Source organism: Dreissena polymorpha, chromosome 13, assembly GCF_020536995.1.
Source record: "Dreissena polymorpha isolate Duluth1 chromosome 13, UMN_Dpol_1.0, whole genome shotgun sequence".
NCBI classification, from domain to species: domain Eukaryota; kingdom Metazoa; phylum Mollusca; class Bivalvia; order Myida; family Dreissenidae; genus Dreissena; species Dreissena polymorpha.
The window spans coordinates 71,018,483-71,035,114 of record NC_068367.1 but is presented as its reverse complement, the minus strand read 5'-3'; the positions used below and the strand labels follow the sequence as shown (position 1 = coordinate 71,035,114).

At 36.8% G+C, this 16,632-nt stretch overlaps 1 protein-coding gene across 1 annotated transcript in view; it reads right to left on the bottom strand.

Moving 5' to 3' along the window:
* The window catches only part of LOC127854756 (catalase-like), a 40,077-nt gene extending 31,281 nt beyond the window's left edge, over positions 1 to 8,796 (bottom strand). Inside the window, exons 1-3 of the mRNA XM_052389812.1 lie at positions 8,740 to 8,796; positions 4,884 to 5,055; positions 3,814 to 3,924 (exon numbers count right to left, since the gene is read on the bottom strand). Of these exons, the coding sequence (XP_052245772.1) occupies positions 3,814 to 3,924; positions 4,884 to 5,055; positions 8,740 to 8,796 (340 nt within the window). The remainder of the gene's footprint in view (positions 1 to 3,813; positions 3,925 to 4,883; positions 5,056 to 8,739) is intronic.
* Positions 8,797 to 16,632: the final 7,836 nt, after the last annotated feature.

Sequence of the window (16,632 nt, the reverse complement as noted above, 5' to 3'; positions counted from 1 at the left end):
TAGGCTTCATAATAGCAAGTTTGTGCTTGTTTACATTTAATACCAAACCATGGCCTTTTAAATGCATGATTGTATGAACATTGTTTGGGGAAAGTTTCGGCAGCGGCATTTTGGAACATTACGGTAATAGTGTTAGTTATTTTATCAATCGATGATGGTGCACAAGGGCAAACATCACACAGATATTTAATGTGGTCAATATTCTCTTCGTTAATATTATTAATAAAACTGCTCGATAAATTTTGTTTCCATTTTGCGCTTGTGTTATCTTTATGCAATCTCCGCTTGTGTGGCGGTGTTACTTTAATATTGCTCGATACGGTAAATTTAATTATAGCGTGACCATCGGAAAACAGCGAATCCGTCTCGATTATCCCGAACTCGGTTAAAAACACAAAACATTCAGCAGTGGCAATGACATAGTCGATAACTGAGCTATTCCGGTAAGTAAATTGACCAGTGTCTTTATCCGTGCCCATTCGACCGTTTAGGATAAACAGATTGTTATTACGACAAATATCGACCAGTGCTAATAATCCGTTACTATTGGTTTTTTTATCCTCAGATTTTCTGGACAGGGGTACATTACATTTGGTTAAGATATGGGACTTGTTAAGTGTACTTAGGGTGTCGGGATCGATACCCTGTATATCTGCACAGAAATCATCAATACATGTAAAATCGGGGAGGGTGGCTGTTCTGGCATTCATGTCTCCTAAAAGAATTGTGTGTTTAAATTCGCTACACGTAATGCTTATTTCGTGGTCTAATTGTAGAAAATCATCATCATTGAGGAATTTAGATTTTTTCTGGTGGAACATAAAGCACACCTAACATAATGTCATCGTCTGTGTTAGTTAAAATTTTGGAAATCTTAAAGGGGCCTTTTCACAGATTTTGGCATTTTTTTTAACTTATTCATTAAATGCTTTATATTGATAAATGTAAACATTGGATCGTAAAAGCTCCAGTAAAAAATCAAGAAAAAAATTAAAAAAAGGAAAAGAACATTGCCCGGAGCAGGTTTCGAACCAGTGACCCCTGGAGTCCTGCCAGAGTCCTGAAGTAAAAACGCTCTTGCCTACTGAGCTATTCCGCCGACTACACATTTATGACGTATTTTATACCTTATATAAGCAATCTTCGTAGTTGCACAAAATTTAACGACAAAAACAGAACTCTCCAAATTATTCAATCGTTTCGCGTTGCAACGCTTTATAATTTTTAGGTTTTAAAATCGTCAAAATTGCATATAATGGCTATATTAGAGCATGGTTAATGTTCAGTATTACTGTTTCCTCACAAATATCATAACTAAAACGAAAAATTACGAATCTGAGACAACTTTTTTCAATTTTGTCAATTTACCAAAGCGTGAAAAGATCCCTTTAAGCCATAAAACATATTCACTATTAGATTTTTTAGTTTCTGTCCCATGTAGAATGTCATTTTTTACGAAAACACCTATTCCACCAGATTTCCTCAGGTAGGTTTGAGTTCTGTTTTTGGCTATAAATGTATAGTTAGGAACATCTATAATATCAGTGTTATCCAAGTGTGTCTCAGTAATACAAATTATATCATAACTATAAATAAAGTCTATAAATTCTGGAAATTTGAGTCTGTGTTTAAGGCCCCGAACATTAAGGGAAGCGATTTTTAGCTTACTGGCACAATCTGCTATTATGTCCGGAGTAGCGTTCCTCACATTTTCCTAGTTGGGTGTGCGGTCATTTCCGGCCGTGGTTGGATCGCGCTCGTCCCATGGCCTGGTAAACTGACTAAGCGCCAGTGCGGGTGATTGATTAGTTGCCTTAATGCGGGTCCGATCCTGTGGAGATGGTGCGTTAGCCCGTCGGCCTATTGGGACACGCGATCGACTGTGTGATCGTCCTCTGCGTAGGCGGCGAGGGCTCGGGCTGCTCCGTCGAACTGGCTCAATGGGAGGTCTTGGGGACATCACCGTATCTGGAAATCGCGAGTGGTCACTGCTTATTGGACCACCGGAATAGTTTTGCTCTGTGACGCTGACGAGGGAAGGTCGGCACGTTTGTTCATTGTCGTGATTCGGAGCACCCCCTGTGCAGCCCATCTGTGTCGCGTCACTCATATTTGCACGCGGAACTCGTGGTACTGATCCGGTAGTATTGTTGAAATTTTGTGTGGGTGGATTTTGAGGTATAGTTGTAGTATTTAGACGGCTTCCTTTCATAACAGTGTTCCAATTTGGGAAATAATCACGGATAACTCTGTTCCCAATCATGAGTTTGGCTGGATAGACGATTCGTACTTTACTTTCTGGGTTCTGGCTTTTTAGTGTTTTATATTCGGGCCACAGGGATTTGCGTGCATTGGATATTTCTTGTGGATAATCACGGTTGACACTAAAATGAGTGTTTTTCAGTTGTGTTGCATTGGACAGAATCTGTTCAGTGTCGGTATAATCACGAAATCGGACTATTATGCGTCGCTGTTGGTTCCGTTTGAACATTCCGAGTCTATGGGCCCTATCAATAACAATGTGATCGCGGATCCGCATAGTGTCACGTAGAAATGTCTTGATTGTATCGCAACACTCTTCACCCATGAGTTCGGGGAACCCGCCGAAAATGAGATTGTTTCTACGGGATCTTGCTTCAGCATCTGCGGACTTGTACTCAAGTAAGGTTATTCTACTGTCCTGATATTCTAGCGTTTTTTCAATTTCACTTACTTTGCAGCCGAGTTGTAGCACACTGTCGATTTTACGCCCGATGTCGACCATGTTCGATTCGTTTGTTGACATTTTCGAAAGTAGTAGTGACAGTTTATCATCAACACACAAATTTTTGAAATTTGATTCGTCTCCGGTGACCACACGTTGTCGTTTGCTGTTCCGGACAGTCTCGAAAGTACCATTTCCCCATGCATTCTGATTGCGCTGCGAAAATTCCGTTTCCGATCTCTCTTCGTTATCCATTGTTGTATTGCACAGTGAAGAAAACCGATTTTTAGTCAATATATACTGCGGATTAACGTTCATCACTTCCTAAGGGCATCCAATATACTCCATCAAATACTTTAATTGCAGAAAAATTGCTATGTCTTACGATTTCTTCGAAATATTTATTAATTTTATTTATTTGTAAGAGAGAAAAAAAAGTCCGCCATGTTAACCGGAAGCCCGCGCTTGAAGTATAAGAAGCGAATAGCTTGCTACATCAATCATATACATTTTAATTGCTGATCAGACTTAAACATTATTATAAAATAATATTATATCAAAAGATATATATACGACATGACGCACATGCCTTTTTGTCTCACCTGATTGTTTGAAAACGCGACAGTCGACATTATTACAACGATATTTGAACAGTACAAATATCGTACGTCGCCGCGACTGTCGCGCAAAATATCCAGTATCACTTCGTGTGTCGTGTGTCGCGGTCTGAAATAATAAGGGCGATATTTGAATAATAAAATATCGTGCGTCGCTTCGTGTTTCGTGCGTCGCCCTTTAAACGCGAGACACGACACACGAAGCGATACACGATATTTTGCGCGAAAGTCGCGGCGACGCACGATATTTGCGCGACAGTCGCGACGTACCTTGTGTAGGTAGCCCAAAAGTCGACATATCGTGTTAAATATATCGCGCGTCGCCGCGACTGTCGCGTAAAATATCTTGCGTCGCCGCGTGTCTAGTGTCGCCCTTGATGAAAGAAGGGCGAGAATATAGATGGCACTTTCCGGATTCCGTACATATCCGTTCACAATTGGTGTATATCTGTTACACTTACACGTATATTTCAAGGTTTTTGCTCAACTCACCAACAGTCGAAAATCGAACAAACAACGGCGTCTTCTTGCCAACAAACTCAAAAGGCTTGAGTTTTGTGTACCTGGTGACATCGTGTGTGCACTCAAAGTATCCATGAGCACCTGAAATGAAACCACATATGGCATGGTTGAACAACTGTAATGATCACAACAACATAATATTATGTTATCAATGTGTTAGCATTGCGTAAATATACTGTTACATAGGAATTTAATAGGCACAAGTGATGAAAATAGAATGCAATATATAACTATTTGGCAACAAAGAATTCTTTAAACGTTACAAATGTTACATGAATAACTATGTGTCATCATTGAAAAGTAATACTCTTGTTTAATCGAACTGTCAACAGAAATTACAGATATCCATTGTCATGTTATGCAGTAGGCATACACTAGTATGTCACCTGTTGGATAAACCATAAAGCACTTGCGTGAGTGTTATCAACTTAGTGTGTAAGAAGTGTTGCCAGTAGTCCAATTATAATCTTGCATTTTTATCATTCTAGATTTGTTCCAAGCAGTTGTAGCAGATGAAATTCGTGTATGCAGCTTTATGACGACAAATTATCCAGCGACCTTCTTAACATGTTAAATAGACATACATACTATGGTATAGTAAAGTCTAGTTGATTAAGGGTTTACGTTTGTGCAGAAAAAAATAAAGGACAAAAATTATAAGATATAAACAGCCGTGCAAAAATAAGAACACACCTTTAATCAGTAACGCCTTTGTCATTAATGCATGAACCGGTTGAACTGAGTCCATGGCATAAATTTACTCAAAAACACTTTATGTTAGCAGGAAAATTCTTGAAAAATTGAGTTTATTTCCATAAATCTATGCTAAGGAACTCATGGTATCCTTAAAGCTCGCCATGTGCTTTGTGTGCTCAGGTGAACTGAAAAAAAACGAGTGAACACATTTGATACATTGCAATAACGGGATTTGTCTTTTATAGCTCGGGTCTTCATAAAACCATATTAAGTGTCCAACTTTCAAAATATGACAGTCACACCCTTAGGATAATTCGGCACAATAAATTAATAATCCTGATTACCTCCCCCTTTCGCATGCACCACCCTCTCTGGGATCCTCTCCCTATTGAAATGTGCCATCTCATCAGTGTATACGAAATCCTGCATCAAAAGGGTCCCACGAGGTCCCACAGTCATTGAGGCGTTTTTGTCACCCACCGGGGAGCCGATACCGGTCGTCAATGTGTCTGGGCTCTGAAGATATATAGGAATTCTAGTATTTATAGTCATACCCATGTTTGTCAATGTCAACCATATATGGCTAGAGGTCGTTAGCCCTTTTTAAAGAAATGACGTTAATTGAAAATTAGGAAATAAAGTTATACGTAATTCAATGTCGATTCAAACTGTTACTGTGTGGTTATTTTCATACTAAGAACGTGCATTTATCCCTGAAACTGGTTCTCTTATGTGCTATATATTTGTTGACAAATCCATTTTACTATAACCGGAGTAACAGAAAAAGTACCGTACTCAAAAATGGTTTCATAAGACTGCATTTATTCAAATTATAACTCTAGTATATTGGTTATCAATGATGAATTTATGTAAATGGTGCACCTTAAAATGATAAGCGGGAAATATTAAGAATCTTTAATAATCAGTCACTAATGATCGACCACTCATGGGCTAAATGGGATCATTTTTAATTTCCCGTTAATGATTGCAAACTATTACTGGTCCTTACCAAGTCTGCACATGAGCTTACAAAAACATGATAAACATAAACATTTCATTAAAAAAAACCATATTGTATGTGTGCATACGCTTAACTAAATGAGCCTTGTTCTGATAAAACTGGGCTTAAAGCATGAGCGTAATGTGTCATCACAGATAAGCCTGTGCAATCCGCACAGGCTAATCAGGGACGACACTTTCCGCCTAAACTTTATTTTTGGTAAGGAGGGACTTCCTTGAAACTAAAAATACTATAAAAGCGGAAAGTGTCGTCCCTAATTAGCCTGTGCGGACTGCACAGGCTTATCTTGGACGGCACTTTACGCACATGCATTAAGCCCAGTTTTCTCAGAACGCGGCTAAAATGTTTTTGCATTTGCATCTCACAGAATTAAATGCTTCAGCTTTCGTTCATCTTTTGTTGTTCCAACTTATACCTGTCTAGGACAACTTCGTGCATCGTTTGAGAATATCTGCCTCAATATTAGCCCTCACGTTGTCACATGTTTATAATTGTTGTTTCCAAACGTATTTTTTGTGAAAGAAAACAGAAAAATGAACAGTCATTTTTGCATTTTCAATTGTGCTTTGTGGATTGTTTATATAAGTCATCGCACATTTCCAGTCGAACAATCATAAGATTAATGACGCTCACGCGACTGTATTGTTCGCTTGTCATGAAAAAGCAAAAACAGTATCATCAAGGTTTTGGGCACGAGTTGTTCTAAAATATATTTGAGTTAAAGACGATGTACTGCTGTATAAGTCTGAATAAACTATCTGTCTGTCAAAAAAATATGTGTTAAAATAGCTTTCTAGTAACATTTGTATTTACCACCTACGTTGATATTGTAAAATTGTGATATTGTAAAATTTACATGTGCAGATTATTCCGCATGATAGTGCAAATAGTCCATATCATTCCTAAAACATTTAAATTCAAGTATGTGTAGCTTTAAAATATGGGTATTTGTAGTGTTAACGTTTTTAAACAAAATATTATGTTTTAACAGTAACATCGTATATTCCAAAGCGGTGACAGAAAGTGGTTTCAATCACAATCCATTATGACTTAATAAGAAGATGGGTGTGTCAAACACAACTGAACATACAATATTTTTAAAATGATTCACTTATTTTTAAGAACAAAAAAAGCATGCACAACATTCAGTCTGCAAAATTGTGTATGATATTAAAGGCAACGATGAGTTACACAAGCGGAACACCTTCTGACATAAACCAAACTAATACAGAACTAAAAACACATGTATGTTATTTCTTAATGTTGTTAGCATATTCAAACAATATATTTAAAACCTAACGAATAATGGGTTCGGAATTGGTTTCGATAAAAATAACATTTTAAGTAAAACGCATAATCATATACACACAATTGCCAAGTTTCAATATTAAGCATCATTTGTTTGTGCCACTGGCGAACGAAAATTGCCAAGTTTGTCTTCAATTATTCACGCTCTCAATAAGTCAGTTGCGCTCGATAAGCCATTATTGGCTTTGGTACTACTTTAAAGGGGCCTTTTCACAAATTTTGGCATGTATTGAAGTTTGTCATTAGATGCTTTAAATTGATAATTGTAAACATGGATTTAAACAGCTCCAGTTAAAACAGGAATAAAATTTGAAAAAAAAGTAACCCTGAACTTGGCTCGAACCACCGACCCATGGAGTAAAAGTCTATCGCTTAGACCACTCGGCCATCCGTGCTAATACAATAAGTGATGTATTTTATACTTTATATAAGCAATCTTCGTTGTATCCCAAAATATAACGACAACAACAAAACTCTCCAAATTATTCTATCGTTTCGCGTTGCAACGCTAAAATAATTTTCAGGTGTTTAAATCGTCAAAAGATGCATATAATGGATATTTTAGAGCACGGGAAATGTTCAGTAGCCTCTAAACCTATAAGTTCGTGCACCTTAAACTTCAAAGTCATATATTTCATGAAAAATCATTAGACAATAACTAAACTTGATATTTACTTTATGATTTATCTTTTGTTTAACAAATAACGAGTGAAATATGTTGGTTGACAGACAATAATAATGGAGTTACGTACCTTTAAACATTCATGTATATCGTAGTCTGCGTCACACAGAATTACCCTATAAGATCGTGCACCGATTTTGTTGACGTCACAGCGAGGCCCTGGGATGTGTTTATAATAACCGACATATGTTTTTTGTGAATATGTGTTTATTTGTATTAAATATGTGTTTTTTTAGATGAATTTCGTGAATAAAATGTATTGAAAATAATGGATGAAACAAAACTGGTCTTCATAAAAACGAAATATGAACTGTGATAACTGTATTCAGAGGTCTAGATAAAGTGTATTTACTAACGGAAAATAGCTTAATAAAATTCTATTCACAATGGGGGCATAAAAGGCTGTCACCCCTTCTAATGGCAGTTGTTTTGTGACAAAATCTCAAATTGACGCAGCGAGAATCTTTATCGCAATAGGCCGGTCACGATCTTAACGTATGGTCTCGTGTCATCATTTGGGGGTAAAGTTTTCCGCAAACAGCATACTTTAACCGTATTGTAATGCAAAGTTCAGAGTGCACAACACAAATTCGAGACGGGCCTCCAAGGGAAACTACTCTTACAACATTTTACGATCAAAACATTGACAAACATAGCCGTCTGGTGAAGGAAATGTGCAGATTTTAAACATCTTTTTAGGCTATTTCTTTGGAACGAGGTCAGAAAAACGAACATTATATCATATTTATTGTTTTTTCATCATGATTAATAACTTATCGGCTGTGGAAATTCTCGCGTTAAAAACTGAACAGTTTACGGGCACGTGCGTTCGAATGTTGCTTAGAAGTTTACGTCATAAAAGTGTACACGATCTTATAGGGCTGCACGAAGTTATAGGAATAGAGGATATTACTGTTTCCTCACAAATACCATAACTAAAACGAAAATTTGCAAATCTGAAACTTTTCTAAAGTGTTCTTAATTAACCAAAAAGTGAAAAGGCCCCTTTAAATACCCGGGGTGCGGAATATATACTTTAAAGTACCCCGGAGTAAGGCCGGGTGCCTTTAAGCTTACTTTCCGCGCCCCGGCTAATTGTAGTGTATTTAAAAGTACCGGGATACTTATAATTAGTACCTGAGCAGACAACGACCAATTGAGCCTTAATGTCAATTGCAGCAACACTCACCCATTGAGTCCGTTTAAACTCCTCCAGTTGGTTCGCAGCCGTGTCTCTGTCTGCCATGTTTTTCTTTGTAGATTGTCAATCCTAGAATCAACACCGACACTGAAAAGTTATATATTAAGTTGAACAATATCAGGTCTTTAAATTATGTTTACGTTTACGCAAAACTTTCTAAAATGAGTACTGCTTAAGTAAATATGTTCACATCGTGCAATATTATTCCTATAGTTTATTTCATGCAATTTTCAGATTCTGTGTTAATTGTTTCTGCATTTTCCGACAGTTTTCAGTGCGCGCGTATTAAGCTAATGTTTATGATTTGAATGTAGGATGCTGATTTTTTCACACATGTGATTGCCTTCGATGTGCGCGTGATGTTCTCAAATATTCAAGGCTCTGAATGTTTTACAGTATGCGTCTGATAGACTTTAAGTACACAGGTAAACATCTTTTAAGCTCACGTAGCCATAATATGGTGCAGTTGCATAGGTCACTCGGTCATTTAGAGTGTTAAAGTTGCAATTTTCAACTACGTGTATAAAGATATGTACAATCAAAAAGTATAGACCAGAGAATAAACTAAGTCAAAAAAGGGGCGCTTCGGCGTTACAAAAACTAGTGTTTTTTGGCGAGGTATTCTTAAACCAGAGTCTTGCATAAACACCGCGATTTATATATATATATATATATATATTATTCAAATAAATCACACATATAAAAGAGAGTTGTTTTTAGACATGCGCGCTCGACTTATCTTGGCGTATATCGATGAGCATTTTGTGTATGTGACCTTAATATATTATTATCCGAAAACAAGTTGCACTTTGATTTCGATAGAAGCTACAATATAATTTAAACCATATTACTCGAATCTGATTGTCACGAGGCATTCAGCCGACACAGTCTATTTTGGGGTTTAGATTTAACGGTCAACAATTTCTTGTATTTTTTATTGAACTTTACATATTTTGAATTTCGCCGGCGTTTTAAATTTCGTGTGGCAGTGTCTAATTTGTCGTCTGCGATTTCTCTGTGTCAGTGTAAATTTAGGAAGTATGTTTGTTGTAACATCATTTAGTCATTTTTTTACCCAAGTAAACACGCTTAAATATTAACCAGTTGTCACTAACGCCGCCGTCTTCCTTTTAGTACGCTTATTTAAAAGACACATCGCTATCATTTAATTTATGGAATTTCAAGTGTAAAAATACAAATAAATGCTTATTCAAAGTTATATTAAACGCAAAAGAACCTAATTTTATGAATGTGAAGACATATTTGATGGTTAACATATGTAATAGTATAAAAATATATCTGCAACATTAAACCTTACAAATAAGTTAACAACAAGAAACGTGGACATACCATTAAACTGGATTTTTATCGTTTTTAGAAATTAATGTATTTAAATTTAAATCAATGTCCAATCTAAAACAAGATTATATAGGCAACCTACACGCAGATTTCAGCACAAAAGCTTCAACAGAGGAGCATATGAGTTGTATGCGACTCATTTCGAATATCATATTCATGATGAAGTTGCAGAGCGGATAGGAAATTACATGACTTTTGACCTGAAATTGTGGCCTTGACTGTTTATCGAGGAGCACGAGAGTTGAATGCAAATCATAGTCTTGTCATGGAGAATTATAATCAAATTTATTATTAATTGTTTCACAGGCATGTACACGTTATAGAGAAAAATACGCAATCTGGATTTGCAGTCCAAACCTGTAACATGGCTTGCTTAGCTGATGATGAAAACATGGCATTCATAAATTAGAAAGAAAATAAAGATCCAACAAATTATTGTCTTGTTGTCCATCAAAACTTTCTTAATGTCTTAAAGAAAGTGGGTTACGCAGCCAAAGTTGCATTAATGTAGAAAAGATGATTTGAGGTTTTAAGAGTCACAGTTGATGCATACGATTCTAGAGTTCGAATTACCTATAAGCTAAAAAAGAATATAAGGATCGACTCGAATGCTGTGAAACATGTGTCCTGAATCATATCGATTATAAAAGTATATACAATACAAATGTATATTTTCAATACCACAGGCGGAAACAGGAATTTGCCTTTATATATGCGAGTATAATTTGAAACACACGCAGTAATACATTAAAATGTCAACAGTTAGAATTTTATTATTTTAGCATAATATTGTTTAAATAAACGTGTTCAGAAAGTTATCGGAAAGAAACAGTTGGGTAAAATCGAAATCTGCTGATAACTAAATGGGATTAACAAACATGACGTTAGATTATTCTTCATTATTTACAATCCACACCCAATCTAGGTTCACCTCAAGAATGCAGAGTTAGATGGAACCGAATTTCATAATCTAAAACAATTAAGTTAGTGGCTTTATCAAGAAAGATCCAGTTATGTTTAGCAAATATTTCTGAAGAATTGTATGACTTTATTAATCAAGACCCAAAAACGCCTCCATAATGCGTTATCTAAATGGCCTCCATTTTGTCGAATGTTTCAAATGTTACTGACTATTCTTATGATTCTTTCAGAAAGAAACACTTGAACGATAAAGTAAATCGTTGCTGTATGACATGCGTGAAATTTAACGACTCCATTAAACGCCACACACCTTTGTAGTGAAGACATGAAGTCTATGAACGAAAAGACATAATGAAGTTGCCAGGTTCCATGTTAACATTTAAGGCTTCAATGCCATGTAAGGTACACAGGGATCAGAACCCTTTAATACAGTGTTCGTCAAGCACACAAGGAACTGCTGGGTTAGTCTAATCGGATTTTTGAGAACCTAGAAATGAAGAGTACAATGAGGCAATATTTCTAGGATGCAACATATAAAGGTATATCTTTAATTTAAGAGGGTTTGCCACCTTAGCAAATTTGGGAATCTTGCCTAATTTGTATAAATCCAAAATGGCCGCCAGACGCAAAGGTCAATTTTCCGCATCTACATTTATCAAATAGTATAGCTTGAATGGTGTCTTTTCTAGGGGTTTTAGGTATGCTGAATCCATTTCTGATGTTAATATTATGATACAGTGTATCAAAATGAAGAAATCAGTTCAACAGTTCAGTGGCATTGACCATCTAAGTAATCAAATATTGCTTTAAGTGGAAAGCAATACGCAAAGCAGTGTACTATACTCAAGTGTGATTGCATGTTCGTTAAAGGTGCCTTTTCACAGATTTTGGCATTTTTTAACTTATTCATTAAATGCTTTATATCGATAAATGTAACCATTGGATCGTAAAAGCTCCAGTAAAAAATCAAGAATAAAATTAAAAAAAGGAAAAGAACATTGCCCGGACCAGGTTGCGAACCAGTGACCCCTGGAGTCCTGCCAGAGTCCTGAAGTAAAAACGCTTTAGCCTACTGAGCTATTCCGCCGAGTACACTTACTTGACGTATTTTATACCTTATATAAACAATCTTCGTAGTTTCACAAAATTTAACGACAAAAACAGAACTCTCCAAATTATTCAATCGTTTCGCGTTGCAACGCTTTATAATTTTTAGGTTTTAAAATCGTCAAAAGATGCATATAATGGCTATATTAGACCATGGTAAATGTTCAGTATTACTGTTTCCTCACAAATATCATAACTAAAACGAAAATTTGCGAATCTGAAACAACTTTTTTCAATTTTGTCAATTTACCAAAGCGTGAAAAGATCCCTTTAATACCATTGTATATAATTATCGTACTTTGCTAATTATCTCAAAATCAACAAGATGTGTTTATGTCACACTATGTCTATATTTGACCTTTGACCTTGAAGGATGACCTTGAGGTAATAAGTGTTATATGTACGATCACATGTGAGCATTCATATGGGCCGCGCTCTGTGAAAAGGCGTTTAAATGCAGGCTAATCAGGGACGTCACTTTCCGCCTCAACTGCATTTTTGCTAAGAAGAGACTTTCTTTAAACGATAAAATATCATAAAAGCGGAAAGTGTCGTCCCTGATTACCCTGTGCGGACTTCACAGGCTAATCTGGGACGACACTTTATCCACAAGCATTAAACCCCCTTTTCACAAAGCACGGCCCATAGATGCTATATTGATTTTGTTATAAATGAATGTTTTTCTTTTACCTTTCTCTCCTTGGGCTTGCTCATGTCGCCACTCCTTTTACTTCCATTTAGGACGAAACGTTCAGTTTAATACACCGCGACAACATGTTTGAAATTGAACATCAGTAGAGGTTTAAAAGATACATGACAACCTGAAATTTTATAAATTACTTTGGACAACGTTGCCACGACACATAACCACGGTTTAAGTAAATTGATTAAAATAAGTATCGGTACCGTCTGTATAGAAATGTTCAGCTACCGGGTCACTGTGCTGTGTGCGAATACGCGACAGATTCAACAGATGTTGACAACGGTGACGCCGAAAATGCATGACGTCATATACGTACATAATAAAACATCGTGAAAAAAAATGGCCAATGATGAAGACCGTGAGGTCGAAAGCTTCGGCATAAAATAAATACAGCGTTTTCGTTTAAATAATACAAGGCTTAAAGAGACTTTGTTATATAACATTTTCATGGTGACAACTAAAATAACGGAAAACGTTGCTTTTGCGCGACTGAAGAAACTGACTGAGAAGATATGTCGGTATGAAAGTCACATATATTTTTTGAAAGAATGCGTCAATGGTGAAATAGTTCCAAAAGGATTTAAATTCAACAAATGAAGAAGAAAATGGTCGCCTTGCTAAAGTCCTGCATAGAACATCACTTCACTTAATGTCGGAGGGTATTGCTGTTTGTGACCGGGTTTTGCGTGAAGTAAACAACTAGAAAACGGAATATTTAAGTAAGATGTCTTCCTCAATTACTAAACATAAATTCGAAAAACTACAGAAAGAACTTGAACCATTTTCACTTGTTACAAAAATTGAACTTTTAAGAACAAAGAAAAAGAAAAAAGTTAACACACATTCTTAAGAACAGTTTAATGCTTGAAGATAAGACTGTCGCTACGGACAAACCGGAAGTGCAGTGTAACCACATCGGAACAAATTAAATGACTGCAGAACGCGTCCATGTCGGCGCAGAGGAACCGAAAGTGGGATGTTATGGTTCAGAAAGACTTTCTATGCCTACAAAAAACATGCATGTGTTGTTAGACAAGCCCGAAGTGCAACGCTGCTATACAGGAAACGGTTCAACGTCTAAAAATTGTGTTATCGTCACTAAGGGATCGTCGGTCCAACCGGATGTAGTGACTAATCTGTCTAAGAAGCAACTTACCGCCTCACAAATTAGAGATCTATCTAAGGGATTGAAATTTGTTCAAACAAGAAGAGTCGTTGACAAAGGCAAGTTGTTGACGGACCTCACTGCATGGGAACGTCGCATGCGTCTCCGAGAATATTTCTACTCTGGAGAGAAAGACGGGCATCCTAATGAAGAGAAACCGTACAGAAAGAAGACGCCGTCAACATGGACTCCAAAAGCAGGCCGCGATAAATGGTTGGATGCGTATATCAAGGCTGTAAAGGATGACATCATCAAGGGTCTAAAAAGAAAGATTAAGCTCAATATGAGTAAATCTGAAGAATACGCTCTAAAACAACTTCTTAACGACGATGAAATTGTCATTCGTACTGCTGATAAAGGTTCTGGTATAGTCGTAATTGATAGCACAGATTACATAAAAAATTAAAAGGTGAAATGTCCGATAGCGACACATATGCAGAAGTTACCGACGACAAAACAATATCAGTGAAAAACAAGGTAAAACAGGTGGTAGACAACCTGTACAAAAGAGGTTCCATAGACAAGGATCTAAGACAATACATGACAGGGTAAGATGGCACTGCCGGTAAGCTTCAAGGGAACCCGAAGTTACATAAGCCAGGAATGCCGTTACGCACCATTATGAATGGTAGAAGCCACCCGACAGAGAAAATGGCGGAAATTGTTGAGGACCAGTTTGGAAGCCATGTGATGTCACTTCCGTCGTTTGTAAGAGACACTATGGACTTCTTAAACTAAATACAAAAAGTGAAACAACCTCTTCCAGAAGGTACGCTAATATTCTGTTTAGATGTGAAGGCGCTGTATCCGAGTGTCACGAGAGATGAGGTCCGTGCTGCGGCTATAGAGGCTTAAAACAGGCGAACGGACCCGGAATTTCCTACGGAGGACGTCATCGTGATGATGGACACTGTGTTGGAAAACAACACCTTCTCCTTCAACGACGAACACTTTAAACAGACGGAAGGGACGGCAATTTGCTCATGCCTCGGGCTGAACTATGTCTCAACCTACATGGTTGCTTGGGAAGATAAACTGTTCCGGCGGTCGGAAAAGCAACCGCTCGCATACTTCCGGTTTGTTGATGATGTGTGGGGCTTATGGACGCATGGTGTCGAGGCACTTAACACTTTCCACACACAAGGAAATGAAATCAACCCTCGCATTAAACTCGAGCTCCGCTATTCTTCTTCTTCTTTCAGATTCGCAATTTTTTCTTGAAGTAATGATATTTGTGATGACATAGTAATACTGAACATTTACCTTGCTCTAAAATATTCATTATGTGCATCTTTTGACGATTTAAAAACCTGAAAATTATAAAGCGTTGCAACGCGAAACGATTGAATAATTTGGAAAATTCTGTTGTTGTCGTTGTATTTTTTGATACTACGAGGATTACATATATGACGTTAAAAATACATTAGAAATGGTATAAGAGCGGATGGTCTAGTGGATAGAGCGGTTGACTTTTGCTCCATGGATCCAGTGGTCAGTGGTTCGAGCCCCGTTGAGGCTTACTTTTTTTAAATTCTTTAGACCCAGTGTTTACATTTATCAATATAAAGCATTTAATGACAAACTTCAAAACATGCCAAAATCTGTGAAATAGCCCCTTTCAAGAAAGACATCCATATGAAAGCATAAGATTTCTTTTCAGTACATATGTAATCCATCATTTATAGGTTATCCAAATTATTTACGAGCAACATTAATGTCCAGCCTATTGATACATCAATTAGAAGGTTTTTTCGTTGCTGGTATTGTTTTGCCTTTTAAATACCTTTTATAATGCTTTATCAAATAAATTATCGGCATAACAAACTGCATACAGTGCAAACAACAATTTTATCATATTTATATTGGCTTACAAAAACGCGTTTGAAGGGCGCAAAACGTTGGTTTCATATTGCTTAACAGGGTTCTAGATATAATATAAATAACTGTTATATAATTATATTCAGATAAAGTTCACACTGTTACTTTTAAGCATGTGTAATATGATTTAAACAAAACGCACGAAATGCACGTTGAACCGTAGAATCGAACAACTCATAACTCAACCTTGGGAACTCAGCGTTATATTCAAAATCGTTATTCCAAGCGAATATTCATCAAATATACGTATATATAAAATATTTATGTAATATTAAAACATTTATTTATGGCCAGCTTGAAGTATAAGAAGCGAATAGCTTGCTTCATCAATCATATACATTTTAATTGCTGATCAGACTTAAACATTATTATAAAATAATATTATATCAAAAGATATATATACGACATGATGCACATGCCTTTTTGTCTCACCTGATTGTTTGAAAACGCGACAGTCGACAGGCGATATTATTACAACGATATTTGAACAGTACAAATATCGTACGTCGCCGCGACTGTCGAGCAAAATATCCAGTATCACTTCGTGTGTCGTGTGTCGCGGTCTGAAATAATAAGGGCGATATTTGAATAATAAAATATCGTGCGTCGCTTCGTGTTTCGTGCGTCGCCCTTTGAACGCGAGACACGACACACGAAGCGATACACGATATTTTGCGCGAAAGTCGCGGCGACGCACGATATTTGCGCGACAGTCGCGACGTACCTTGTGTAGGTAGCCCAAAAGTCG